This window comes from Manis pentadactyla, chromosome 1, assembly GCF_030020395.1.
Source record: "Manis pentadactyla isolate mManPen7 chromosome 1, mManPen7.hap1, whole genome shotgun sequence".
NCBI classification, from domain to species: Eukaryota; Metazoa; Chordata; class Mammalia; order Pholidota; family Manidae; genus Manis; species Manis pentadactyla.
In genome coordinates this window covers 17,509,459-17,534,727 of record NC_080019.1, presented here as the reverse complement: position 1 = coordinate 17,534,727, position 25,269 = coordinate 17,509,459, and the positions used below count along the sequence as shown (strand labels likewise).

Sequence of the window (25,269 nt, the reverse complement as noted above, 5' to 3'; positions counted from 1 at the left end):
TGAGGGCCCTCAGAAGAGAGGGTGAGTGTCAACGTGAGCTCCATTTTGTTTGGAACTCCCAAGGCTGCTATACTTTTGTGCTAGGCCATATTTGGCAATTTGTTAAGTTCTACCTGATTCCTTCTTATGTGTTTGGCTGGTGTTCCTTCCTCCCATGCTCTACACCCTTGGGACAGGCTGTATATATCCTATTACTCCTGAGGCTAGGAGCTGCCTCTTCTTGGATTTCAGGCTTTTTGATTGCTGTGCAGTTTTAAGCTCTCATGTTTTCAAGTAAAATTACGAGTTTGCAGTTTATGTAGTATTTCCTTCTTTGAATGGGAGTGATGTCTTTTTGCTGGCTTCCCATATCCTAGGCTGCTTCAGAAGTTTCTGATACTCTTCGTAGTATCAGATGTTTATCTGAATTTGCTCAAATTATACATCTTCCATTGCTTGACCTAGTTGCATAGTTTGATGCCATACTATGTCAGTAATGGGGTATAAATTGTGCCAACTCACATCCTTTTATGCTGTGGATTTGCAGAGGGCAATACATAGAAGTCACTGGTTCTGTGAAGACATGTTGGAGGTACAGAAGAGAATAGAAGTTGACACTCAGAAGAGCAGTGAGAGCACTTAAGAATGTGCTGGGTGTGAAAGTCATGAAATTCATCAGTGTAGCGCTGTGTGTTTTACTTAATTTGATTTCAGGCTTTGGGTCCATCAGTGAAACACCATTTTATGATTATTATTTTACATATTTAGAATGACTAACCATGTTTTATTAATGAGAAACAGCATGACAAAGTTAATTGTTTAAGTTTTATTTCTCTATGGTCACATATTTTTCAGTTCAAGTTAGCAAATGCTGAAGTCTTAACACTGTTAGAGATTAAAAGATAAGACTCAGTCCTTGCTGTAGTGTTTACTAAATGACAGGTCCTGTTCTAAGTACCTCACATGTATAAAATAAACCGTTATCTCAATAAAGTCTCCAAAAGTCATATGAATTATATACTGTTACGTTGATCATTTTCCAGATAAGAAAGCTGTAGTATAGAGAGATTAAATAATTTGGCAAAGATCACAAAATAAGTGGGAATGCTGGGATTGAAGGCAGTCAGGCTCTGCTGTGTCATGCTGCTTTCCGCTAAGTGTGGACTCAGTGCCATAAGTGGCCCAAAGGAGAAAGTGATCGACTCTGCTGGGAAGGCTCAGGGAAGTCTTCTTGGAGATGATGCTTATCTTGCATGAATGATGGAGCAAGAATAAGAGTCCACTGGTAAGGACAATGGCAAAGGAGCAGTATGCTCAGAGGTATACAGCTTAGACAAAACATGACTCATTTAAAGAACGGTAATTAGTAAGACTAGAACAGAGGGAAGTGGCATAGGTGAAGCTAGCTAGTTAGGTAGATGCCTGCCTACAGAGGGCTTTATTAAATAGTTCATACTTCATTGTATAACATAAGCCATTGGAAAATTTTAAGTAATGGCATTAAACCATCAGTGTTCACATTTGAGAAGTGTGGATGATAAGAGGTAAAGAAATCAGGAGACATGCAATGTAATAATTCAAGTGAGGAGTGTTATGAGGGAGAATTGTAAACTCTCAAAATGTTAATCTCAATCTTTGGGAGGTACAGATTTACTTGCCTCCTGCAATATGGTAGGTGGTATTTAGCTTTCAGAATTATTTTTCAATTTTTGGAAACACTGGTTCAATTATTTCACTCAGATCAAAGTTGGAATGTGTTTAGTAGATTCAGCTTAATTGAATACACATCACAAAACAATCCCACAATTCAGCACAGTTGTCAGACTCTGTCCACAAGACTGAAAAACTGAAAGGTCAGATTTGTGTGGTTGCTAGCATTATAATAGAGCCTTATTATAATAATTTAATCATTTGATTTCATAAGCACCAAATTCATACCATGTTGGGAAACAAAATTAGGAGAAAAAGTAGGTACATTTTTCTATGTTTGACTGATATTTCATAAACCAGCAAAAATAAGAATATAATGAGGCTAAGTGAACAAATTTCAGGACATACTTTCCACTTGGTCCATGTCTTTTACCAGGACATTGCTTTTATGAGTTAATTTTTAGAGGCATAACTGGGTGGTGTAAGTTCTGTTTTTCTTAAAATTATTTCACTGAAGTTTTTTTTTTTTTAAGTTCATGCAATAACTGACAATTAGGATTATTGAAATAAATAATTTCTGAGTTGAATAGCAATATGTTCTCTGGAAAAAATGAAATAGCAGTATAATAAATACATCAAAGAGGCCTCTTTTGGAAAGTGAAATTTTTACTGAGATGTAAATGTCAAGAAGAATCCATTGTGCAAAGATTTCAAAGAACCTTCTCGACACATGGAACAACCAGTTTAAAGGCTTTCAGCTAACTGGTTTGGTGTGTTTGAGGTTCAGAAAGAAGGCTACCTCGGCTGAAGAGTAGTGAGTAAGGAGAAGTGGTAGAAGGTAAGGTTGGAGATATAACTGGACATGCGCTAGGTGATGTGAACTCTGGTAGGCCATCAAAAAGAATTTCAGTTTTAAATACAGAGAAACCACTGGAGGTATTTAAACAGGGAGTGAGATGATCTGATATGGCAGTTTTAAAAGATCACTGCAGCCACTGAGAATAATGGTTTGTAGGAGAGACCAGTGGAGGAAAGAATATTCCAGTAATTTGTATCAGATGATGTTCATTTGGATTAGGCTGGTAGCTGTTGATATGAAAGAAATGATGGCTTTGGGATGCATTTTTAGAGATGGAATAATCATAACTTAATGAAAGAAGGATTCAAGAATGACCCCTCGGTGTCTGGCTAATAACTCAATATTATATACTGAGTTAAGAAAGAGTGATAGGGTAATGAATAGATTTGGGATCAAAAATAAATACTTGGATTAGTTACATTGGTTCTGAGATGCTTGTCACCATTCTTGTGAGGTGTTTAGTAGGCAATTAACTATAGAAGCTTGGAGTTCTGGGGAAAGCTCTGGGGTGGAGATAGAAATTTGAGGGTCATCAGTATATTGATGATAATCTAATCCTGCAGACTGGATTGACTCACCTGGGGAGAAAATGTATTTAAAGAAAAGAGTAAATAAAGCCTCAGGGCACTTCAGGACACAGAGATCTGGCAGGGCGGCAGGAGAGGAGTCAATAAAGAGCACTAACGAGAGGTGGCTGGTGAGCTACTTGGGCAGCAAGGAGAGTGGGGGGTCATGCGTAGGAGCCAAGAGAAGACAGTGTTTCAAGAAGGTAGTTAATGCTTCAGCTCTTTTACTATAGCACTTACCACTTCATATTATAATTTATCTGCTTAAGTACTTCATCACTTTGCAGGAGAACATGTCGCATTGTCCAGTGAGGTAACCACTAGTTACACGTAGCCTTTGAGCACTTTCAACGTGACTAGTATTACTGAGGAACCAAATTTTTGATTTTGTTTCATTTTAATTAGTTTAAATGTAAATAGCCATAGCCTTTATAATTTATAATAGTGCATTATATAAATGAATTCCTCCACAGGGACCATGTGTTACCCATCTTTGGGCCTGAGAGTCAGGACATATGCCTCAGTTATAACAGTGTGAAATACTGGCAAGTGTGAAAGGATTTGTGCTCATAGATATACTTGAGATGAGAATGGCTGTTTTTACTCATAAAGGCCATCTAAGCAGAGCTATTCCGTATATCTCATCTGCTGGTGTTGTGTTAGTCAGCTCTTGCTGTGCTAGAGCTACATATTGAACAATCCTAATCTCTCAGTGATATATCATAACAACAAATGTATTTCTTGCTTTGCTGCGGCTGGGCTCTACTCTGTGAGTAGGGTTCAGGCCTCATCCGTGTGTTCAAGCATGTTCTCTTCGTGGAGGTCAGACATTCAGAAGGCCAAGACATGTTCAAGTTCAGTTGGACAATATCCACCATATCATAGATAAGTTTTCACAAATGCCTAAGGTGCCTAACTGGTTTTCTTGGTTTCACTGGAGATGGCTGGTAATTACAGGTATGCTTTGGTTATGTAACTATACTCCTATTATGTTAATGTGTGCGCACAATTTAATTAGTAGTTTAAAACCTATCCATGCTGAAGTTACTCTACAAGAAGATATGTCAAAGAAATAATCAATCTTCTTAGGTTTTCTTCTGCCTGCTACTTCTATAGCTTTTCTTCTTCCTACCTAATTACAACCTTTAAATAGAACTCGTGCCACATGTCGAATTTACCGAGTATCATAATTCTTCCAAGTGGTAAAGACACCTCAAGACAAATGCTGGGCATAGAAGCCACAGGGCATAAATATGCAAAGAAGTAAAAAGCTAACCTTTTCAAACAATAAGGCTTCTCTCTCACTTACCAACTTAGCATTTCCCTGTATGGCCCCGGAAGATGACTGGTTAGCCAGAGACGGGTAAGATTCCTCAAGGGAGGAACAACCTAAGACAGGCACAGTCGCAGGGGGGCCATCAGGTGAGAAAATGGGGATCAGCAGAGGTGAGGCTTAGAACCTCCCCCCTCATGTTCTAAGAGAAATCTTCTGCATACATGGATGTTTATTGCCCTTGTCTAGCTTGGATTAACACATAGTCTACAGGCACACACCTGATCATCTACATTTGCTCTCTTACTACACTAAACTCTGTTTTCTACCTTTATCTCGTATCTACCTACCACTTCAGCATTTTATTAAAAATAATAATAATAAAGAGAGAAACGTGGTATCCACATATAAATCAAGTTTAAAAATCAAATGAATATTCATATTTGAACTGACTGTTTATAGTTCATAATGTATGAGCAAAACCGAAAGCTTCTGTGATGACTGCCCTTGCACTGTTCACCATGTAACTTATTCACTATGTAAGAATTTGTTCACCATGTAAGAACTTGTTCGTTATGCATCAGAAGATTGGAGACTGACGAGAATTAGGCTTGGGGTGGATTAATGATTGTGCATTGAGTATTGACCCCCCTATACAGAATTTTATTGTTGTTAACAACTATTTGATCAATAAATATGAGAGATGCCCTCACACACACACACACACAAAATATATATATATATATATATAAACACACTTCCAATTGTAAAATAAATAAGTAACTGGGATGTAATGTATAGCATAAGGAATATAGTCAAAATATTGTAACAGCTTGGTATGGTGATAGCTGGTACCTAGAATTATCATGTATATAAATGTTGAATCACTGTATTGTACACCTGAAACTAATGTAATACTGTGTGTCAACTACCCTTCAATAAAAAAATAAAAAATAAAAAAAGAAGGCCAAGACAAACCTTACAAGCACGTTTCAAACTTGTGCTCGTGTCACCTTCACCTAACATTGTACTGGCCAAAACAAGTTACAGTTTAAACGCCAGTATAACTGGAGTGCAGAATCATTTTCCTCTCCTGGACTGCAGGTAGAGAAGAGTGAATATTCACTAAACAATAGCAGTAACTACTGGCAAATACTGGTTTTCTTTTCCTTAGTGGGGACCCCCCCAGGGACATGTGGCAGTGTCTGGAGCCATTTTTGGTTGATACAACTGCTGTAGGTCGGTGGGGCAGGTTGGGGCTGACATTCAGTGGATGGAGGCCAGGGATGCTGCTAAGTACCATACGCTGCCCAGAAACAACCCGCTCTGGCCCCCCAACAAAGAAGAATCCAGTGCAGACTATCAGTAGTGCCAAAGTTAAGAAGCCTCGCTTTACAGTAGTAGTTCTAAAATTTTGGCATGCATCAGAATCGCCTACAGGATTTATAAAAAGGCAAACTCTCGAAGGGGTTAACTCTCAAGATTTCTGATGTAGTGGGTCTAGATTCATAACAAGTTCCCAAATGACAATGATGCTGCTGGTCCAGGGACCACAGTGTGAGAACCTCTGCTTTAAGAGTCAGTACATCATAGAAAAGGTGGTTTGTTTTCTTTCTGTATAATAGTGTTTGTGTACATTATTATGATACCTGTCAAAACAGTTGTCACAGATCTTTTAGTTTTGTTTGAACTAAATGAATTCAGATATAATACTGAGTGGGAAGCTTCAAAGAAGTTGCTCTGTGAGACATGGCATTGGAATGTAAAGAGATATTTATAATAACATGGCATCTGTTTGTAGACATATCAGGGAAGTAAAAGCTGGTAATCATACTTGTTATTCCAGAGGGAAAGATTCAGACTAATCAGTTCTTGAAGACATTGTACCTGCTTAGTTATACTGTTAAAGTTTCTTAAGCAACATTTTAGAAACAAATTGAAAATGACCAGTCTTGAGTTACAGGACATCTCTTATTCTGGATAAGTTATTCAGGTTTTTTGTTTAATGTTTATTTTACTTGTTAGGAACAAACACCGTTTTATGAAATTCTTTTGAGTTCATATACATGTAAAGTTGTGAAATGAAAGAGAAAGAAAAACTAGCCAAACAGCTAAAATAAGTGAAAAAATACTTTTAATCAATAGAACATTTAATTGTGGAGGTCTTAAGGAAGAATCATGTGATTTAGTTATCCTCTATCAGGGAAGTGATGATAAACTAGGAAAGAAAAAAGTTAATAAAAACTTAGACTCTTTATATTGCTAGCAGAACAGCTTTTATCTTGTAATTTGTATGACTGAATATTCTACATTAGCGTTAGCAAAATTGCATAAAGAACAAAGAAGCTTGGTCTAAGACAACACTGTCCAATAGAACTATAATGCAAGTCACATGTGTAATTTAAATTTTTCTAGCAGCTACATTAAAAAGGATAAAGAAATGGATGAAATGAATTGTAATAATATATTTTTACATTTTATACTAGTCTTCAAAAACTAATGTGAATTTTATACTTTACAGTAAATCTCAATGCGGACTAACTACATTTTCAACAGTCAATAGGCACATGGGACCAGTGGCTACCATATTGTATGCCACAGATCTGAGTTATAGAGTAAGTAATAGATAGCACAGTTCTTACATTTTAAGAAGTTTTTTGGTTAAAGAGAAAGCTGTTTTTTGAATATTTACCTCTGTAACTGTCTAGATTCCAACCATCATCACTTGTATCTTGGATTGCTATCATGGCTTCCTCCCTCCCTAGTACTGAGAAGTCAGTCTAAATTAGATCCTGCTCTTATTATTTCCTCATCCTGTGACTTTTCTACTAAAAATTGTTCAAGGAGTTGACATATTTTTCAAGATAATTTATATTCCTTAGTTGAGAGCACTGGAGTGTCTGATCTGACCCCTTTCATTCGTCTCTGGCTCATTTCCTGCTCCACCCTAGTGAGTAGCCTTAGCTCCCAAAATACATCCACCTTTGCTTCCTGTAGGTGTCATTTTTCTTGATCTTTGCCATTGGATCATAATTTTCCCTTTGCTGAATGCTCTTTAACCTTGCCCTTCTACCTCTTTACCTAGGTCACTCCTGTTAGCACTTGAGACTTCAATGCAAAAATACTTTCCTTTGGGAAAACTTTTCTTATCTACTAGTGAACACAGAGAAGGCAGCCTATGTAAATTTAAGATAGAAATCTCAGGCCAGGGGGAACATATTTGTATCACATGGAACAGAGAACTAATATCCATAATGGTAAAAGAGTTCCAAACAGTTAGAAGACCAAAGTCCAATGAAAATATAGGGGCTATAAGTAGATATTTGTATTTCTATTTATATAAATGATATATAAAAGAGGAAATGTAAATGACTGATAAAAATTAAAATACAGTTTTTCACCTATCAAGTTAGTAAATATTTAAAAGAATAATTGCATTTTAGCATGGGCACAGAACAGTGTTGTCCAGGAGAAAGATAGTGCAAACCATATGTATAGCTTAAAATTGTCTAGTAGCCATATTAAAAAGGTAAAAAGAAACAGTTATAATTGATTTTGATATTTGTCTCAATATGTCCAAAATATTTCAACATATAATCAACTAAAAAACTTGTTAATAGAGATTTAATTTATTATACTAAGTCTTCAAAATTTAGTGTGAAGACTAGATTCAAATTCTTGAAGATTTCACAATACCTCAATTTTTACTAGCCATGTGAAGCAATAGGTGTTCTTATACATTATTGGTGAGGAGGCATTTTGAAGAAGAATTTGGCAATATTTATCAAATTAAAAATTCAGGTGACTCAATTCTATTTTTAGAAATCCATCTTCTGGAAATACTAATATGCATTCAAATATTATAGATAGGTAGATATTTATTACAGTATTGTTTGAAACACATTGGAAACAACCTAAATATCGTACAAGGTTTGGTTAAATCATTATTGTATTTCCAGACAGTGGTATACTATATAACCTTAACAGTCATGTGGAAGCTGTTAAGGTTAACTGAGTTATTATATCTTAATAAATATTACATGATTTAATATGTTAAAATGTTTAGAATGTGAAATCAGTGTTTGCTATTACTATTATAATTAGTTTATTGATATGGAATAATCTTCCAGATCTGTTAGGTGAAAAGAAAAAAAGAAAAGTGTAAAATTGTGTATAGTATACCATCATTTGTGTAGAGAGGACAAAGAAAATTTTTATCTGCTTGTATATGTGTACAGAATCTATGAAATGTGTCTAAGAAACTGATAGCATTAGTTACATTTGGATGGTGGGAAGACACTTTTCACCATGTTCTTTTTCGTGCATTTTAAATTTGATTTGTAATGAATATATTACTTAGTTTAAATAAATGTAAATTAACTCTATTTCTCTTTAATTTTTTGAAAACTCCAATGTTTACTATTAAATTATTTCTATAGTTAATAAGAGATATTGTGATTTTAATCAGGAAAAAAACAATGCAGGATAGTTTTATTTCAGTTATCTAGAAAGCTAGATAATGTGGGATTCTGTATAAATTTAATTTTGTTTAATTCTGTATAAATTAATTCTGTTAATTCTGTATTTTTTTTTTTTATTTCTGTATAAATTAAATTAATCAGAAATACTTGGTTTCAAAATGTATATAACTTTTGAAAATATTTCCAAGTTGTTCTTTTTTTGGCATAGTTAAGTATGGAATATTGAGCTTAATAAAGTCTATTTCATTTTTGAGGGTTTTGCAAGGCAAGGGGATCATTTTCATTATTCATCTTCTAGAAAGCGTAAGAAATTGGGTTTGAATACATACTGACTTTAGAGTATATTTAGATGTGCTTTAAAAATTAAAGCCAACAATAAAAAAAACTTGGTCATAATAGAAGCTTTTGTGTGTACAAGTGATGTTTCTTCTAAAGTCTGGTTAAGAGAACAAAATAATTCTGGTTAAATTTCACAGTACTGACTATCCTTTTTATCAAACGTCCTGCACCAATATTTGTGGTAACTGTATTTTAAATATATAGCTTTTTCTTTTTCATGGGAATTTATTTTCACTTGTGTTTTTAGGATTTGGAGTGGATCAATTACGAGATGACAATCTGGAAACTTACTGGCAATCAGATGGCTCCCAGCCTCATTTAGTAAACATCCAATTCAGGTAATACATTTTTGAATTTTTGAATTTGTGTAGGTTATAAGTGAACGAAGAAATCTGTTTTATTTACATAAAAAAGAAATACAGAAATGAAAGTGGAGTGCACTTAATTCTGCTTTTTATAAGCCTTACACAGTATTTTTCTGTTCAACTAGATTGTATTTTGAGGTTACTCTGTTTTATCCTTTATGAATTCTTTATGGTACCTTACACAATTCCTTTTGTATAGATATTTCTTAAATATACTTTTTGATATAATTTGTTTCAGAAAAATATACTGGGCATATGATTCAGTGCAATACTTTAATGCATTACATGAAGCACACCTGGCGTGATGATAGTGTTGTTTAGCTATAGACTATTCATGTAACTTCTCAAAGTGGTACTCCCATTTAGTAAAAAAAAAATTATATTAGAATCTCTAAGAACATTTTCAGTTTTGAAACAGACTCCTTCAAGGAAAAGGAAAACAGCCAAATATTTGTTAATTGCCTTGAATTTATTGATACAGATGGAAACCAGTTAACTTGGTTATCTTGCTTGATTTATACCATTTTTTTTAAACATTTTATATCATTGTATTTTTAGTTTGTTTTTATTGGCCTAAGGTGCAGATTAGCAAATTTCTTATGAAAAAGCCAGACAGTAAATATTTTAGGCCTGTGACCTATCTGGTTTCTGTTGCCACTACTCAATTAATTCCATTCTAGCTCAAAAGCAGCCATAGGCAATACTTAATGACTGAAATTAGCTGTTCTAATTCAACTTTATCTTACAAAAGTAGGTGGTGGGCAGGGTTCAGTCAGTGAAATATAGATGCCAACTCCTATTCTAGGGTATTAAGTATGTATACACCAGAAATAAAAAGCTAATTTTTTTAAGACTTAAAATTAGATACTTTGCTAAATTTCTTACCCATTCATTTCATTTAACCTTTACCACTATTTTTATCCTTATTCTGAAGTCTCAGAAGAAGAGGCTTCAATAGAAATAAAGTGATTTGCCCAATGGCACACAGCAAGTGAGTGACATAATTGTAATTTGAACATAAGTACTCTGACCTGACAGTTTGTGCTTTTAACCATTATATTGTACAGTCTAGGGTAAATTGCTTCTATGTAATAACAAAGGACATCACATCAAAGCTGTATAACGAATGTCCTCATTGAATTGTTATATTAAAATAGCAGGGTTTTTTAAAGCAAGTACAATTTTATGAAGAAGGCCAATGTACTGAACAAATAATAATAAAAATAGATCATATTTTCTGAGCATTTATTATGTCATGTGCTGTATTACCTCATTTAAAGTTTAAATATTTAATCATTATTAACATATGTCACTTTAAATAATCCTCAAAACAAACTTGTAAGATGTAGGTATTATCATTTTTCTCATTTCATAGATGAAGAAACTAAACCTTAGAAATACTAAGTTACTCAGGTCATTCACCATGTACTTAAAAAGCCTGGATTTGATCTAGTAGGCTTGACTTCAAATATAGTTTCTAGTTAATACTTAGCTGCTTCTCAGCAGAGGTATAGCCATATCAGCCTTTGCTCTCACTAGGGAAGCCCAGGGCTTTGAGGAACACATTTTTTTTTAATTGTCTCAGAAAAAGAGAAAGTCAGTAAGACTTTTGGAACAGTCTCACACTTACAGAAAAGTTCCAAGTGTAATACAGTTTTGTTTCTGAATCATTGCAAAGTCAGTTGCCAATGTGATGTCTCATTTCTTCAAGATACTTTTGTGTGTAATTTCTATAAAAAGAACATTCTCCTACATAACCACAATACATCCTAAGGAAATTAATATTGATACATTATTACCATTTAATTCTACAACCCCATCTAGGTTCTACCAATTATTCCAATAAAATTGAATCACATGTTGAATTTAGTTGTCACCTCTCTTTATTCTCTTTTAATCTGGAGAATTTCTTCACTCTTTTCTTTGACTTTCATGATCTTGGCACTTTTGAAGGTTATAGTCCAGTTATTTTAAAGAATGTTCCTCAAGTTGGGTTTCCCCAGACTTTCTTCTCAAGTAACTTTAAGTTAGAGATCTTTGGGAAAAATAGTACAGAAATGGTGCTATATCCTTTTCATTGCACCCTAGTACATGATATTCTTTTTGTCCCTTTACGAATGATGTTTACTTCTGTCACATGATTAAGGTAGTGTCTGCTGAGCAGTTGGGAAGTTACTTTCATTCTATTCACAATTATTAATGTCAGTATGGATTTGGAGTTTCCTCTTTGACTCAGTGGGTTAAAAATCTGTTATTTTTTGTGTCAATGCTCTAATTGCCCCAGATTTGGCCAGTGGGAGTCCCATCAAATTGACTATTACATTTTTTTTTAATTTTTTTAAATTGAAGTATAGTTGATGTAAGTTGACTGTATTACTTTTTGACACATCCCCATGGTTACCTGAGTACTTTCTTATGGAACAAGACTGCCCCAGCTCTGCAATCAGCCTTTTCTCCAGAGATCTAGTGTATTTTAGTGGAGAATAGTACTTAGAAACCAGATCTGATATTGGCTATGCTCATTGCTGTGGGGATGTGTTCCTGTTTTGTGGACAGAGTAAAGGAATATATGTGTGTAATACATACACATACATTAATGTATTTATTTCTCCCTCTACTCACACACACACACACACACACACACACACACAACCATAAATTCACACTGACACATTCAATTCCAGTTCCAATCCAGAATAAACAGGGTTTACTCTAGTTGTCTCCCTTTCTGTTCTTTTGAGTCCTTCCTCACGAATGAGAACCTGGTTCTCCTGTCCTCCCTTAACATATTTATTTCATTAATCTCCCTGAATGTAACCAATCTTTCCATTTCTTTCACTGTCCCCTCCCTCCCCCACCAGGTGCCCCTTCACCCCACCTAGGCTCTGGGCCTGCTCTCTCGGCCTCTCCCCACTTGTGGATACGCTCTTCACCTGGCCTGGGCTCTGACACCTCACGTCAGTTACTCGCTTGTGTGGATGTCCTTCTCCGCCCACTTGGGCTCTGCAGCTGCACGCCAGGCCACCTTTCTCACCCCTCGTGGTTACAGACCCCACTGCGTGGTGTGGGTGCCCTCTTTCGCACTTGGGTTCTGGTATTCTGTGATGCGCTATCCTCAATGTGGGTGACTTCGCACCTGACAGAGGCCCTTGCCTGCTGCACTGGGTGCCTCATGGTGCGGATGCCTCTGTCACCCCACTCAGGCTGTGACACCCCAACCCTGGCTTCTTTCCTCTTCAGAATCTCTGCTCACGCCGGCACTGCGGTACGCTGCTCCCCTCTCCTCCACGTGAACACACCTCTCACTCTGAACACGCTTTCCCATTTTTGTGCAATTGCCTGTTTGACTTGATACCTTCTAATAGCTTTAGTACTAAATTGTTCAGAAAGAGGAAGCACTGAGGATATTTTCATATACAAATGTTATTGTATTTCTTAAGATGGTTTCTAAAATCAAAACAGCGTTAGGTAACGAGTACCTGTATTAGTGGATAATAAATTATTTTACTTCAAATAGGTGAAATATAATATTAAAATATAACTTGACATTTAATCTGTGCTCCCCACCCCTCCTGCCCAAAGCATAAACTCAAGATAGGAAAGGAGGAGAAACCAAGAAGTGCAAAAGATTCTTCGCAGTTTTAGTTGACAGTAGATTTAATCTCAGCTAGCAGTGTGACGTGGCTGCTGCAAGAGCTGATGTGATTTTACGATGCAATAATTGAAGCGTAGTGCCTGGGAAGACCTCCTGGTATGTCATGTTCATGTTGGCTTCCCTCTCTAACATTAATAAAGCTCGAGTGTGCTCAGAAGAAAGTGAGTAGAAGATTAGGGAATTGAAATGAAACTGAACTATGTAATACAAAAATTGGGAATATAGTTAGCTAAAGACTTTTGGGGGACATGGTAGTTTCCTTTTAAAAATGTGAAGGATTTATACTTTGTGGAGGAGTAGATTCCTTTTGTGTGACCTCATGAGAAAAAACTGTCCAAAAGATGATAGTTACACAGACCAGTTATGACTTAGAATAAAGAACACTTAAAAATTAAAACTGATCAAAGATAATGTGATGTTACCTGTCAGAGAAATTTTGAACGTGGGTGATCTTCCTGGTACATATTGTGGTTAGATTGTATGGTCTTCTAAGATCATTTTTAGGATTAAGATTCTGAAAATGTCTAAGTAAAATACATTATTTTTCATTTTACTGTGTGTTTACAGTGCTTCTTTGTGAAATAGCATTAAATGTCAGAGTATTAACATGATTTAAATATTTCTAAATTCAAGAACAGACACTAATAATTGAAGTATCATGTAGGCCTCATACATTGAATATCCACTTTTATTTGGCAAACTTTCGTATTTCTTTGCTTTTCTTTAGAGAAATGTACTTGTCAGCAATGCAGAAAATTTACAAAGAAATAATCTTTATAAAAATCTGAATAGGCTAGGTTTTAAACTATTTTGTGTTAAATAAATTAATGAAAGGACCGCTCCCCGCCAAGGGCCCCCACACCCAGCTTGGCAATTATGGAAAAGATGCTGAGGCCAAGAGGGAGAATGGTCAAGTAACCTAAGAATATGAAGTATTTTTGAGTGCATAATACGATAATTACATGAAAAATGGAGATGCTTTTTGTTTTTATGGAAGATGTCATGAATTATTTTCTACTTGTAATACTCTTGGGAAGAGTTTTGCAATTTAATAATTGCTGAAGAAAAATTAGAGTGTAATTTAGTTTAATATGAAACATTTAAAGTACTTAGTTGCCAGTTTAAACAAAAAAGGGTAAATACCAAAATTCTGAAATAATTGAGCTTAGGAGGAGCAAAATAAAATTTCTGCTTCTGTTTGGTCTGCCTCTCACAATTTCTGCAAATTTCATTAAATATTATCCTGTCATTTTTATCATGGTAATAAGAAATATACACCATTCATAATGATTTTCATGTCATGAAGAAATTAATTGAAATAGTGAAAAGAATGTTAAGAAAAATATTGTAAAGTTCTACTGAATTACTTGTTTTAAAGAGAAATGTTGATAGTTTAACTAGAGATAAATGATAAATTTTTTAAAAATTTGGTACTTTTAGAATCTAGTTAAATGAGAACATTGGTAGCCATAAATTCCATTATCACTTAAAACAGTTTGAACAACAAGTACTTTATACATTCAATAGTTTCATATATACACATAAATACCAACCCATATATGGTTATCAGTTGCTAAGTCAAATAATAGAAGTTAATTTTTCCTCCTCCCCAAACTGCAGACTGTCCGTAATTTTTATACTTTATAATTTTGTTAAGTCTATACTTTTTGTTTAATTATCTCTCTTGATTAGTTTTAGGTTTTTAAAAAATGTCAATTAACAGATGAATACTCCGACCTGTTTTGTACTACAGGATCAGCACTTAGACTTCTTTGTAAAAAAGCATTTGTGCAATTCTTGAAGAGTTTAATGCATTTCTCCTGTATTTTTAAAAAGTAGAGTAAGTCAAAAATTCAAGTTACTAATGCCATTTAAAAAATAATAGGCACTAAGCTTAATTGTAGTAGACAGTTGCAACATTAGAAGTCATTAACCTCAACCAAATGGTCATTGGATTTTGCCAGTCAATTATACATTGAATTATGAATTTAAACAATTAAAGGACATGCTAGAAATTATGGTCAAAGATAATGACTGAAGCATGTAGTGTAATTCCGGATTGGATAAAGTTTCTTAGTTCTCAAAAACCAACTTTCATACCTGCATGAGGTAAGCCCAGTGTTCAACTTTCTTCCATTTGATTATCACATGTGTTCCCTTGAATACATTATGTACTAAAGAAAGGACTTTCTGTATTGAAAAAGTTATGCTTCAAATAAGCTTGGAAAAAGTTCAGTTTGGACTTCATATTTTATAAAGATAAAAACAAAGTATTTGACTTATTAGGCTATTCTTCTCTACACAGAGGAAATAAGCAACTCTTCTTTCTTGTAGCAGTTTCTCAGCTAGTTGAGCATGTAGATTTTAGAGAAGGTGGACTTGTAGTGTACAGTTACAATTAACATTTACTTTTATACTTCATTGTTCTTTTGAATCAGGGGCAAGTTCTTTCCCTGCCCTGGATGAGAACTCAGTGGGAAGCAGTATGACACTTTTGGGTAATATATACAATTCTCTGTTCACTTCAAATAACCAAACATAGATTAGAAATTAAAACAACCAGTCCTAGCTCATGGTAAAATTAGGTAGGAGTCCTAGCTAATCATTAAAGCGTCAAACTTGCTTTAAAGTTTAAGGTTTCTTCCTCTCCCTAAGCTTGAGTCTGTTGCAAATGGAAGAAGAAAGGTGTAGTTTGCTTCTCTTTTTCTACCTAGCTTTTTATTTGTGTTCTCCTATATTAACTAATTTCTAAACTCCCTAGGAATCCTAGTATGGGAATGGAGAAGGTAAATTCATAACTGCCAATTTTGTATTGATAATCTAACATTGGTGTACTCTGTACTTGGCTATATGTTTAAAGCTGACTCTCTCTCATAGGTGTTTTTGTTGGTTGAGAGAATCTACTTCCATAATCAATTAATGCTATGGATGACTCATCCACAAGTCCCTTGATAAGGACGCACTCATCCTTTATTCCTTCCTCAAACCCTAGGCCTCTGGTGATATCTCCGCCCTCCTGCTGAGGATTATACATCCTTACTGGACAGAAACTAATAAAACCCTTCAGGTTATCAGATTAATGGAAGTTCCCTTTTATTCCTAGTGTACTGAGACTTTTTTGTAATGAATAGGTGTTGGATTTTCTTAAATGATGTTTCTGCATTTACCTATATGATTATATGGTCTTTAATCAGTTGAGATGGTGAATTTCATTGCTTTTTTATTATGAAATATACATAACATTTACCATTTTTCAGTGGACGGTTCAGTGGTAGTAAGTACCTTCATATTATGGTATAATCATCACCACTATCCATCTCCAGAATTCTTTATCATTTCAAAATTAAATAGTGACTCCTTTTCCCTCCCTTCCCCAGCCCCTGGTAAACCCTGTTCTACTTTTCTGTCTCCATGTGTTTAACTGTTCTAGGTATCTCATATAAGCGGAATCATACAATATTTGTTCTTCAGTGTCTAGCCTTAAGTTGCCATAATATCAAGGTTGCATCCATGTTGTACCATGTATCAGAATTTCCTTTTTTTTTCTGAATAATATTCCATTGTATGTGTATGCAGCATTTTGTTTATCCATTCATGGTACTATGAACATTCATGTTGATGAACATTTGGGTGGTTTCCACCTATGGCTATTGTCAATAACACTGCTATGAAGATGGATGTAGAAATGTCTATCCAAGTCCTGGCTTTCAGTTCTTCTGTGTATATACCCACAAGAGGAATTTCTGGATCAGATGGTAATTACGTGTTTATGTGTTTAATTTTTTGTGGTATTGCCATATGGTTTTCCACAGCAGCTGTACCGTTTTACATCTCCACCAGCAATATACAAGAGTCCCAATTTCTTCACATCCATGCCAACATTTTTTTTTTTTTGGATAATAATCATCCTAATGGATGTGAAGTGGTATCTCATTAGGCTTTTGAATTGCATTTCTCTAATGATTAGTGATGTTGAGTTTCTTTTCATGTGTTTATTGGCCATTTGATATCTTCTTTGGAGAAATGGCTATTAAGTCCTTTGCCTATTTTTGAATTAGGTTGTTTTCTTATTGTTGAGTTTCAGGACTTCTTTATATATTCTGGATATTAATCCCTTACAGAATCATGATTTCCAAATATTTTCTCCTATCTTGTGGGCTGCCTTTTGGTTTTTAATTTTGATGAAACCCAATTTGTCTGTTTTTTATGTTGCTTGTGCCTTTGGTATCACATCTTATTTTGTTTTTTAATCCCTTTTTATATATTACTGGTTTTAAGTTACTAATACTTTGTTGAAGAATTTTACATTTATATTCATGAAGGATATTGGTTTATCATTTCCATTTATTGTAATATTCTAATTTTGTTACTGGGCCCATAAAATGAGTTGTGATGTGTTTCCTCTTTTTTCTAGAAGAGTTAATGTAGAATTGCTATTATGTCTTCCGATGGTTGGTAGATTTCACCATTGAAGCCATCTGTTGCTAGAGTTTTCTTTGTATGAAGCTTTTTTACATATAAAGTCTTAATTCTTTAATTGATTTTTCTGTCTTTTTGAATCAGCTTTGATAATTTGTGTTTTTCAAAGAATTTTAATCTAAATTTTAATAATAAAATAATAATCTATTTTAATAATCTAAATTATCTAGCTTATTGTCCTAGTGGTTTCCAATATTCATTTATTAACCTTTAATTTCTCTTGGCACTGGAGTAGTATCCTCTTTATGCCTTGTATTGGTAATTTGTGTCATCTCTCTTTTTCTCTTTTTCCTTTGCCCTGGTCAGACTAGCTAGAGATTTATCAATTTATTACTATTAGTTTATTAAGTATACTTCTGTATATATTTATTTAGTATTAAATTTTAAGATGTTAGTGGTTTTTCTAAGCTCTCCAGTATGCATCTTTAACTTATCACAGTCTACCTTCAAATGATAACATAGCATTTCATATAGAATCTTTCAACTGTTTACTCCCATATTCCCACTTTCCTTTATGCTACTGATGTCATGTATTTTATTTCTACATTTGCTAGAGAGCCCATGGCATCTTGTTATTTTTTTTGTTTAAACAGTTATCTTTTAGAAAAAATTTAGAATGTGAAAAGTGTTTTATATTTACTCACATTTTTATCATTTCCACATCTCTTTATTTTCATAGATTCATATTTCTATCTGGTATTTTCCTTATTTCTAAAGAGCTTCGCTTCGCATTACTCATAATGCAGGTTTCCTGGTGATAAATTCTTACAGCTGTTGTTTGTTTGAAAATGTCTTTATTTTGCCTTCAGTTTTGAAATATATTTTCACTGTGTACTGAATTCTACGTTGTTTGTTTTTCTCGACACTTTAAAATGTTATTCCATTATAGTTTCTGATGTGAAGTCTGTTGTTATTCTTATCTTTGTTTCTCTACATATGTGTTCCCTCCATCCTTCACTACTTCTAAGATTTTTTTGTTTATCAATGTTTTTTTTAAATCAGTTTAATTATGACTTACTTTAGTATGGCTTTCTTTGTGTTTATCCTTCTTGTAGTTTATTGACCTTCTTGAATCTGTGTGTATATAGTTTTCATCAGATTTGAAAAAATGTTGGCTGTACTTCTTTCAAGTGCTTTCTATCTACCCACTCCCCCTTGATTTTCCTGGGACTCCAGTTACATATTATTGCTTTATACTGTCTCATAGACCAGTGATATTCTATTCATTTTAATGAGGGATGAGTGTTTATTGTTTTCTATGCTGCATTTTGGAGACTTTCTATAGCTATATCAATATATTCACTATCTTCTGTACTGTTTAAAGTGTTTTTAATCCCACCCAGTCATTTTTTTTTCAGATTTCTTTTTTATGCCCAGAAATTCCCCTTTTACTGTCTTACGTCTGTCCTCATTGTGTTCATGTTTTCTTTTAATTCTCTTGAGTATATTTATGGCAGACTGTATTTCCCAGTATGTTCACATTATTTCCTGTTGCACGTGCTTTTCTACAATCTTGCTATTAGTATTAAGGAATGGCATCTTTGTCTCCCTCCTCGAAACTGATCAGACCTTTGTGGATTTCTTGCATACAAGAACATGGATTTTATGACACTGCTGTTTCTTAAGGCTGGGTCATAAAAGGAAACACAACTTCTCCCTTGTTCTCTCTCTTTTATGTGATTCTCTCCCTTGATACCCATCTACCATGCTGTGAGAAACCCCACATCAAATAGAGAAGTCCATAAAGAAATGAGTCAAAGTGCAAGGCCTCTCCTAAGCCTCAAGCCAACTACCAGCATCAACTTGCCAGTCATATTAGTGAGCCATCTTGGAAGCATATCCTTCAGATCTCAAGTCAAATTGCCACATCTGACGCTGTGTGGAGACTTCTCTTCTGAGCCCTGTCCAAATTCCAGATTCGTAAAGAAAAGTCATGATTATTTTCTTAAGCCACTGACTTTTGAGGTGGTTTTGTTATACACCTGTCAGTATTTGTACTTTCTCTTTTAAGTCCTTACCTTTTAATTCCATTGTCTTTGTCTTTCCTGTATTTGTCTTGATTGACTTATTTTTTTTTCTCATTGCGGTCACAGCTTTCTGATTCTTTATAGTAATTTTTGATTGGATGCTAGATATAGTAAATTTTACCTTGTTAGGTGCTGACTTTTTTTAAAAAAGAGGATTAGACTTTGTTCTGGTAGGCACTTAAGTTACTTAAGAATCAACTTGATCTTTTTGATACTTCATTTTAAGCCTCTTTACAGTGGGCCTGGAGTAGTTTTTAGGATGGAATCAGCAAAGTATAGTAGTATGTATAGAACTAAGTATTTTAGACTTTGCAAAGCATATTTTAGACTATTGCAAGTACTCAGCTCTGTCATTGTAGTGCAGAAGCAGCTGGACAATATGTAAGTGAATGGGTATTGCTATGTTTCAGTAAAACATTATTTACAAAAATAAGTGGTAGGCTACATTTGGCCTGTAAGCTCTGGTTTAGGATAGCAGTTCTCTAAATTTCTGGTTTCAGTACCATTTTAAACTTTCTTGAGGTCTCCGAAGGTCTTCCATTGATTTTTTATATCTTTCAGTATTTACTGTATTAGAAATTAGAGCTGAGGACTTTTAAAGTAATTATTTATTTAAAATTAAGTAATAACCTATTATATTATAAATAAATACAAATATAAATTAATATTATAAATAAAGTTGTTAATGAAAAATAATGTCTCTTCCAAAAAAACAGAAATTAGTGTGAAGAGTGTTATTATTTTACTTGTTTTGTGAATCTTTAAGAGATTCTGGCTTAAGAGAAGACAATTGGAGTCCATGTATGTCTCTTCATTAAATCTTTACAACATCCCATGTCAGGTAGTATCTGGAAGACCGTGCTGTGTACTCATAAGAGAATGTTTCTGAAAAAGGCAAATAATATGTTAATATTGTTAGGAAAATAGTTGTGATCATGTTGATACCCTGAAAGGATCTTGAGGTGCCCACAGGTCCCCAGACAACTCTTTAAAGATCACTTGCCTTGGGCAAGATTAGCCTGATGGTGTACCAAGGCCTGACCCTTCTGGAATCTCAAATGAATGTCCTAGATATTTGAAGAGATATTTGGCTCATCCGTTTGGTTGTTGGGAACTCTAAGATTCCCTGCCCTGTGTGACCCGTAGGAATTATTTAGCTTATACTGCATCCCAGTAATTGCTCTTTCCCCAGCAACTACTCTTCTTTGTGTGCCTTTGTGGAGTTTCACCCTATGCACGAACAGATTAGTATTCAGTTAGAGAATCCAGGGGAGGGGACTCCATGCAGATTTCTGGAGTTTTTTCCCAGTATAACTCCTTTCTTAACTCAGTAAGACTGCAAGGCCATTAGGTTTTTCCACCCTGCATTGCAGTCCAGAAATTGCCTTCAGTCAGAAAGTGCAGTTCATAGGGCTCACCTCATCCGTTCCCTTTCTCTCAGTGCTGCCTGTTGTTCAGTGTCCCAGACAGTGGTTCATATATGTTGTTTGGGTTTCTGGTTTATGGTGGGGAGACAAGTCCTGTAGTTTCCCTTTCATGGGCAGACATCCTGACTTTTTGTTTGTTTGGGTATTGTTTTTAACTATATCTGCTGAAAATTTTACATTAGGGTCTTACATGTCGTCCTGTTTAAAACATGTTCTTTGTTGAATTAATCTTCAGTGAAAACTTACTTTAGCATCCTGTTAACATTGATTAAAAACAAATTTTTACCCAAAGGAGGACACTTTATACCATTATACCAGGAACAAGAAGAATGTGGTCATTGATTATCAGGTAGATTTCTTAATTTAAAAAAAAATGTGTACACACACACACACACACACACACACACACACAGTTACTTTGCTTTGGGCAAGTGTGTGGACTCTCTGTTTCTTTTGTGAGTCAGTCTTTGGAAACAGTGTACCTAGTATGTTAACAGGAAGTGTAAACAGAATTTTAAAACTATTTTCTTTTTAGTTTTAGGTCTTGTACCTCAGGAGTTAATACATAGTCTTCCTTATATAGTGTAATCATACAGGACTAGATTAAAATTCCAGCTGTGTGTTTTACTAGATTTGTAAATGAGGATGGCTTGCTTAGCCTGATCTGAGCCTCAGTTTCCTCATCTGTAATATGGACATAATAATGTTGCATTAAATAGGAATGAGAACTTCTAATAACAGAGCTTCTAATAACAGTGTTTAAAACAAGGTGGAAATTTTACTTCTTTTACCTCTTCATATAAGAGAAGCCTGGCCATCCAGGAGTGGTATGGCAGCTCTACCGTGTATCAAGGACCCAGATTTTTTCCCTTCCCGTTTCATCATTCTTATCTCAGGGATTCTATCTTCAAGGTTGTTTTGTGATCCAAGATGCCTATGAGAATTCCACCCATCAGTTCATATCCTAAGCAGCAGGAAGGAGTAGGTGGGAAAGGTAAAAGGAGCATGTCTTCCTTTAAAGAAACTTTCTTTATAACAAACAATCATTTGGTTTAAATCTTAATGGCTGCAACTTATTCACGTGGTCATACCTAGCTTTAAAGGAAGCTGGGGGATATAGTCTTTTAGTTGGATGTTATAAAGAAAGAAGGGAAAATGGGCTGTAAAGTTGACAACTAGGAGTATCTGTCACTGATGTATTGCAATTTCATGGGTTCTGAATCAGAAGAGAAATTATTTAAGAGTCAGCGGGTAGAGACCAAAATATCACCCTTATGAAACTGACAAAGCTGATGTTTGAGAAATGAGCTTATATCTGCAGTCCAGTATGTTTCCTAATTTTGAAACTTAGAACTAAACAGACTTACCCATCCAGTTATGAAAGTGCTAGACCAGGTAGAGCCTGCCCCTATTAAATTTATGGCTGAAGGAACAAAGCAAATAGTTGTTCCTGCCAGTAGCTCTCTCTCAGCAGAAAGGGAGTAGTAGTAGGTGAGGGGACAGAGAGGTTGTTACGTCACCAGAAATGGGGAAGTATTTCCCTCTCCCTTCATACAATACCTTATCCTAAGAGTTTAGTATGATGCCTGGCATATAGTAAGCATTCAATATATGGGGAGGATTATTATAATGATGATTTGAGCAATTTGAGTAGCTGCCACTACGCCTTATAATCTATGCATTTAATCTTCCCACATGCATTACTGTTTGACAAATAGCATGAATTTCTGTGCCGTATTATTTTAAAAATTTCACTATGAGATAAAATTGAAAAATAATTTTAAAAGGTGTTCACTCATTTTTGGAATATAACAACAAAGCAAAACTGAAGGAACAAAACAGCAACAGACTCACAGACTCCAAGAAGGGACTAGCAGTTACCAAAGGGGAGGGGTGGGGAAGGGAGGGAGAAGGGGATTGAGGGGTATTATGATTGGTGCACATGGTGTGGGGGAGGTCACGGGGAAGGCAGTATAGCATGGAGAAGACAAGTAGTGACTCCATAGCATCCTACTGTGTTGGTGTACAGTGACTGCAGTGGGGTATTGGGGGGGATTTGATAATATGGGTGAATGTTATAACCACAGTGTTGCTCATGTGAAACCTTCATAAGATTGTATATCAATGATACCTTAATAAAAAAAATACTCAAAAAAAAAAAAGAAAGGCTTTGGAAGTACCTTTCAGAGTAATGGTCTCAAACTTTTGGTAAGGTTACAGTTTCCTTTGCAAATCTAATGAAATTATGTACATAGCCTAGATTATATACCTAATTTCTAGGGATACATGGACCTTTGGATAAGAACCCATGGTGTAATAAAATTTAGAGAAATACCTATGTATTACTGTAAACTGATATCACTGACTATTGAATAACCTAAGTACAATTAATTAATAGGAAGGTGATAGTAGCTATGATTATGTGAGGCAGACACATGGTTGAACTCTGTGCCCACTTACTAGCTTTTTAACCTTAAGCCAGTTATTAAACTGAGCGTTAGTGTTTTTTAATCAGTAAAATGGAAATGATAATAGTTTCTACACCACAACATTGAGGAGTAAATGAAATAATACATATAAAGCATTATTGAGTCTGACACAGAGTATTCACTTGCTGTTCACCACTCTTGCTGTTATTACAGTCACTGATGTTGTTACTCTCTGCCTTTCTAACTTCACCCTGATTATCTTATACGTTCCAGTAACAAAGTTATTCTGAATTTCGAAGTTGTTCTGAGCAAAAAGCTTTATCCTTTAGATCATTTTTTGTTTAAAAAAAAAAGTCCTTAAGAGTGAATTCAGAATCTTGGGTCTCTCCATGAGAAAGACCTTGAACTGCCTACTTATAGATTATCAGGGAAGAGATCTTTTGTATGTCCTTCAGAATTCTTACTTTTTCCTTTGCTTCCTCTCATGTCTCCCTCCTGGCCCAGCAGAAAGATAAAGATGTTAATTGGTACCTCTGGAATTTTCTGAAAAATCAGCAGTTCCTGGGTATTTAGTGTTTTATGACTTGTGTTGTCTTTATTATTTGAGGGAAAGTCCTTAACTTTCCCTGTTCCTTTCTGATGAATAGCTTGGGCTACAGAAGTTTGATCCCTTCACTAAGAGCTACAGGTCCCCTGCTGTTTTATAGGCTGACTTTTGACACGGACTACTTCTGTTCAAGGAGCTCATTGTTTTTAAGTTAGTGCCAGTTTATACCAGAACTTAACTTTTAAAGTATGTTTAAATAGACTTCTTAATGGTTTTTTTTTGGTTGATGTTTAAAATTGTCTAATTTTTTTCTAATGACTAAAATAGCACATGCCTATTGTAAAAAATCATTCAGAAAATATGGAAATCATGAAGGAGAAAATAAAGATCTCCCATAGTTCCATCCCACCAAAATAGTCACTTCTGCTATTTTTGTATGATTCTTTCTAGGTCTTTTTTATACATATATTGTATTTATATATTATAATATATGTGATTTATATGTAATATATGTAATTCATGTTATATATAATTTATATGTAATATAATTTATTATATATATAATTATATACATAGGTTTATATGCCTTAACATTTTTTTCCCCAAAATGCAGTCCTGTATATTACTGTTTTGCAATGTGCTTTTTTCCTGCTTTGACTGTGTAATATCTGTATGGTTATTTTATATGGTTGTATAGTATTTCACTGAGTGGACATATTATAATTTATTTAACAAATTCCCTATTGAGATGGATATTTAGGTTGTTTATAATTTTTCAGTAACCTAACCACAGGACAGTAAACATTTTTCTGCATTCATTTTTGAGTAGTTGTGTTATTGTCTTTTAATGCATTCTTAGAAGTTGAAATCATTCGTTAAAGTCTGTATATTTAATAACTGGCCATGAAAGAACCTTTTCCTAATCAAATTGGGTATTATCAGTCTTTTTAACATTTTCCAGTATGATAAAACGAATGTTTTAATGTAATTATTCAATTTATTATATGTAATATATATAATTTATTATATATAATATATAATGTCTATTTCTTTGATTATTAGAGATTGAGCATATTCTCATGTTTTTTGGCCACTGGCATTTTTTTCTGAGATTAATTTTCTTTTATATAGTCTTTGCTTGCCTTTAAAAACAATTTTATTTCTTGCATTAAGTAAGGTGCCTTGTATTTTTT

At 34.5% G+C, this 25,269-nt stretch overlaps 1 protein-coding gene across 5 annotated transcripts in view; it reads left to right on the top strand.

Moving 5' to 3' along the window:
• Positions 1-25,269, top strand: part of ANAPC10 (anaphase promoting complex subunit 10) — a 120,332-nt gene that overhangs the window by 36,541 nt on the left and 58,522 nt on the right. For all 5 annotated transcript variants that reach the window (XM_036888948.2, XM_057491935.1, XM_057491874.1 and 2 more), the window contains one exon: positions 9,395-9,485. In XM_036888948.2, coding sequence (XP_036744843.2) covers positions 9,395-9,485 — 91 coding nt within the window. The remainder of the gene's footprint in view (positions 1-9,394; positions 9,486-25,269) is intronic.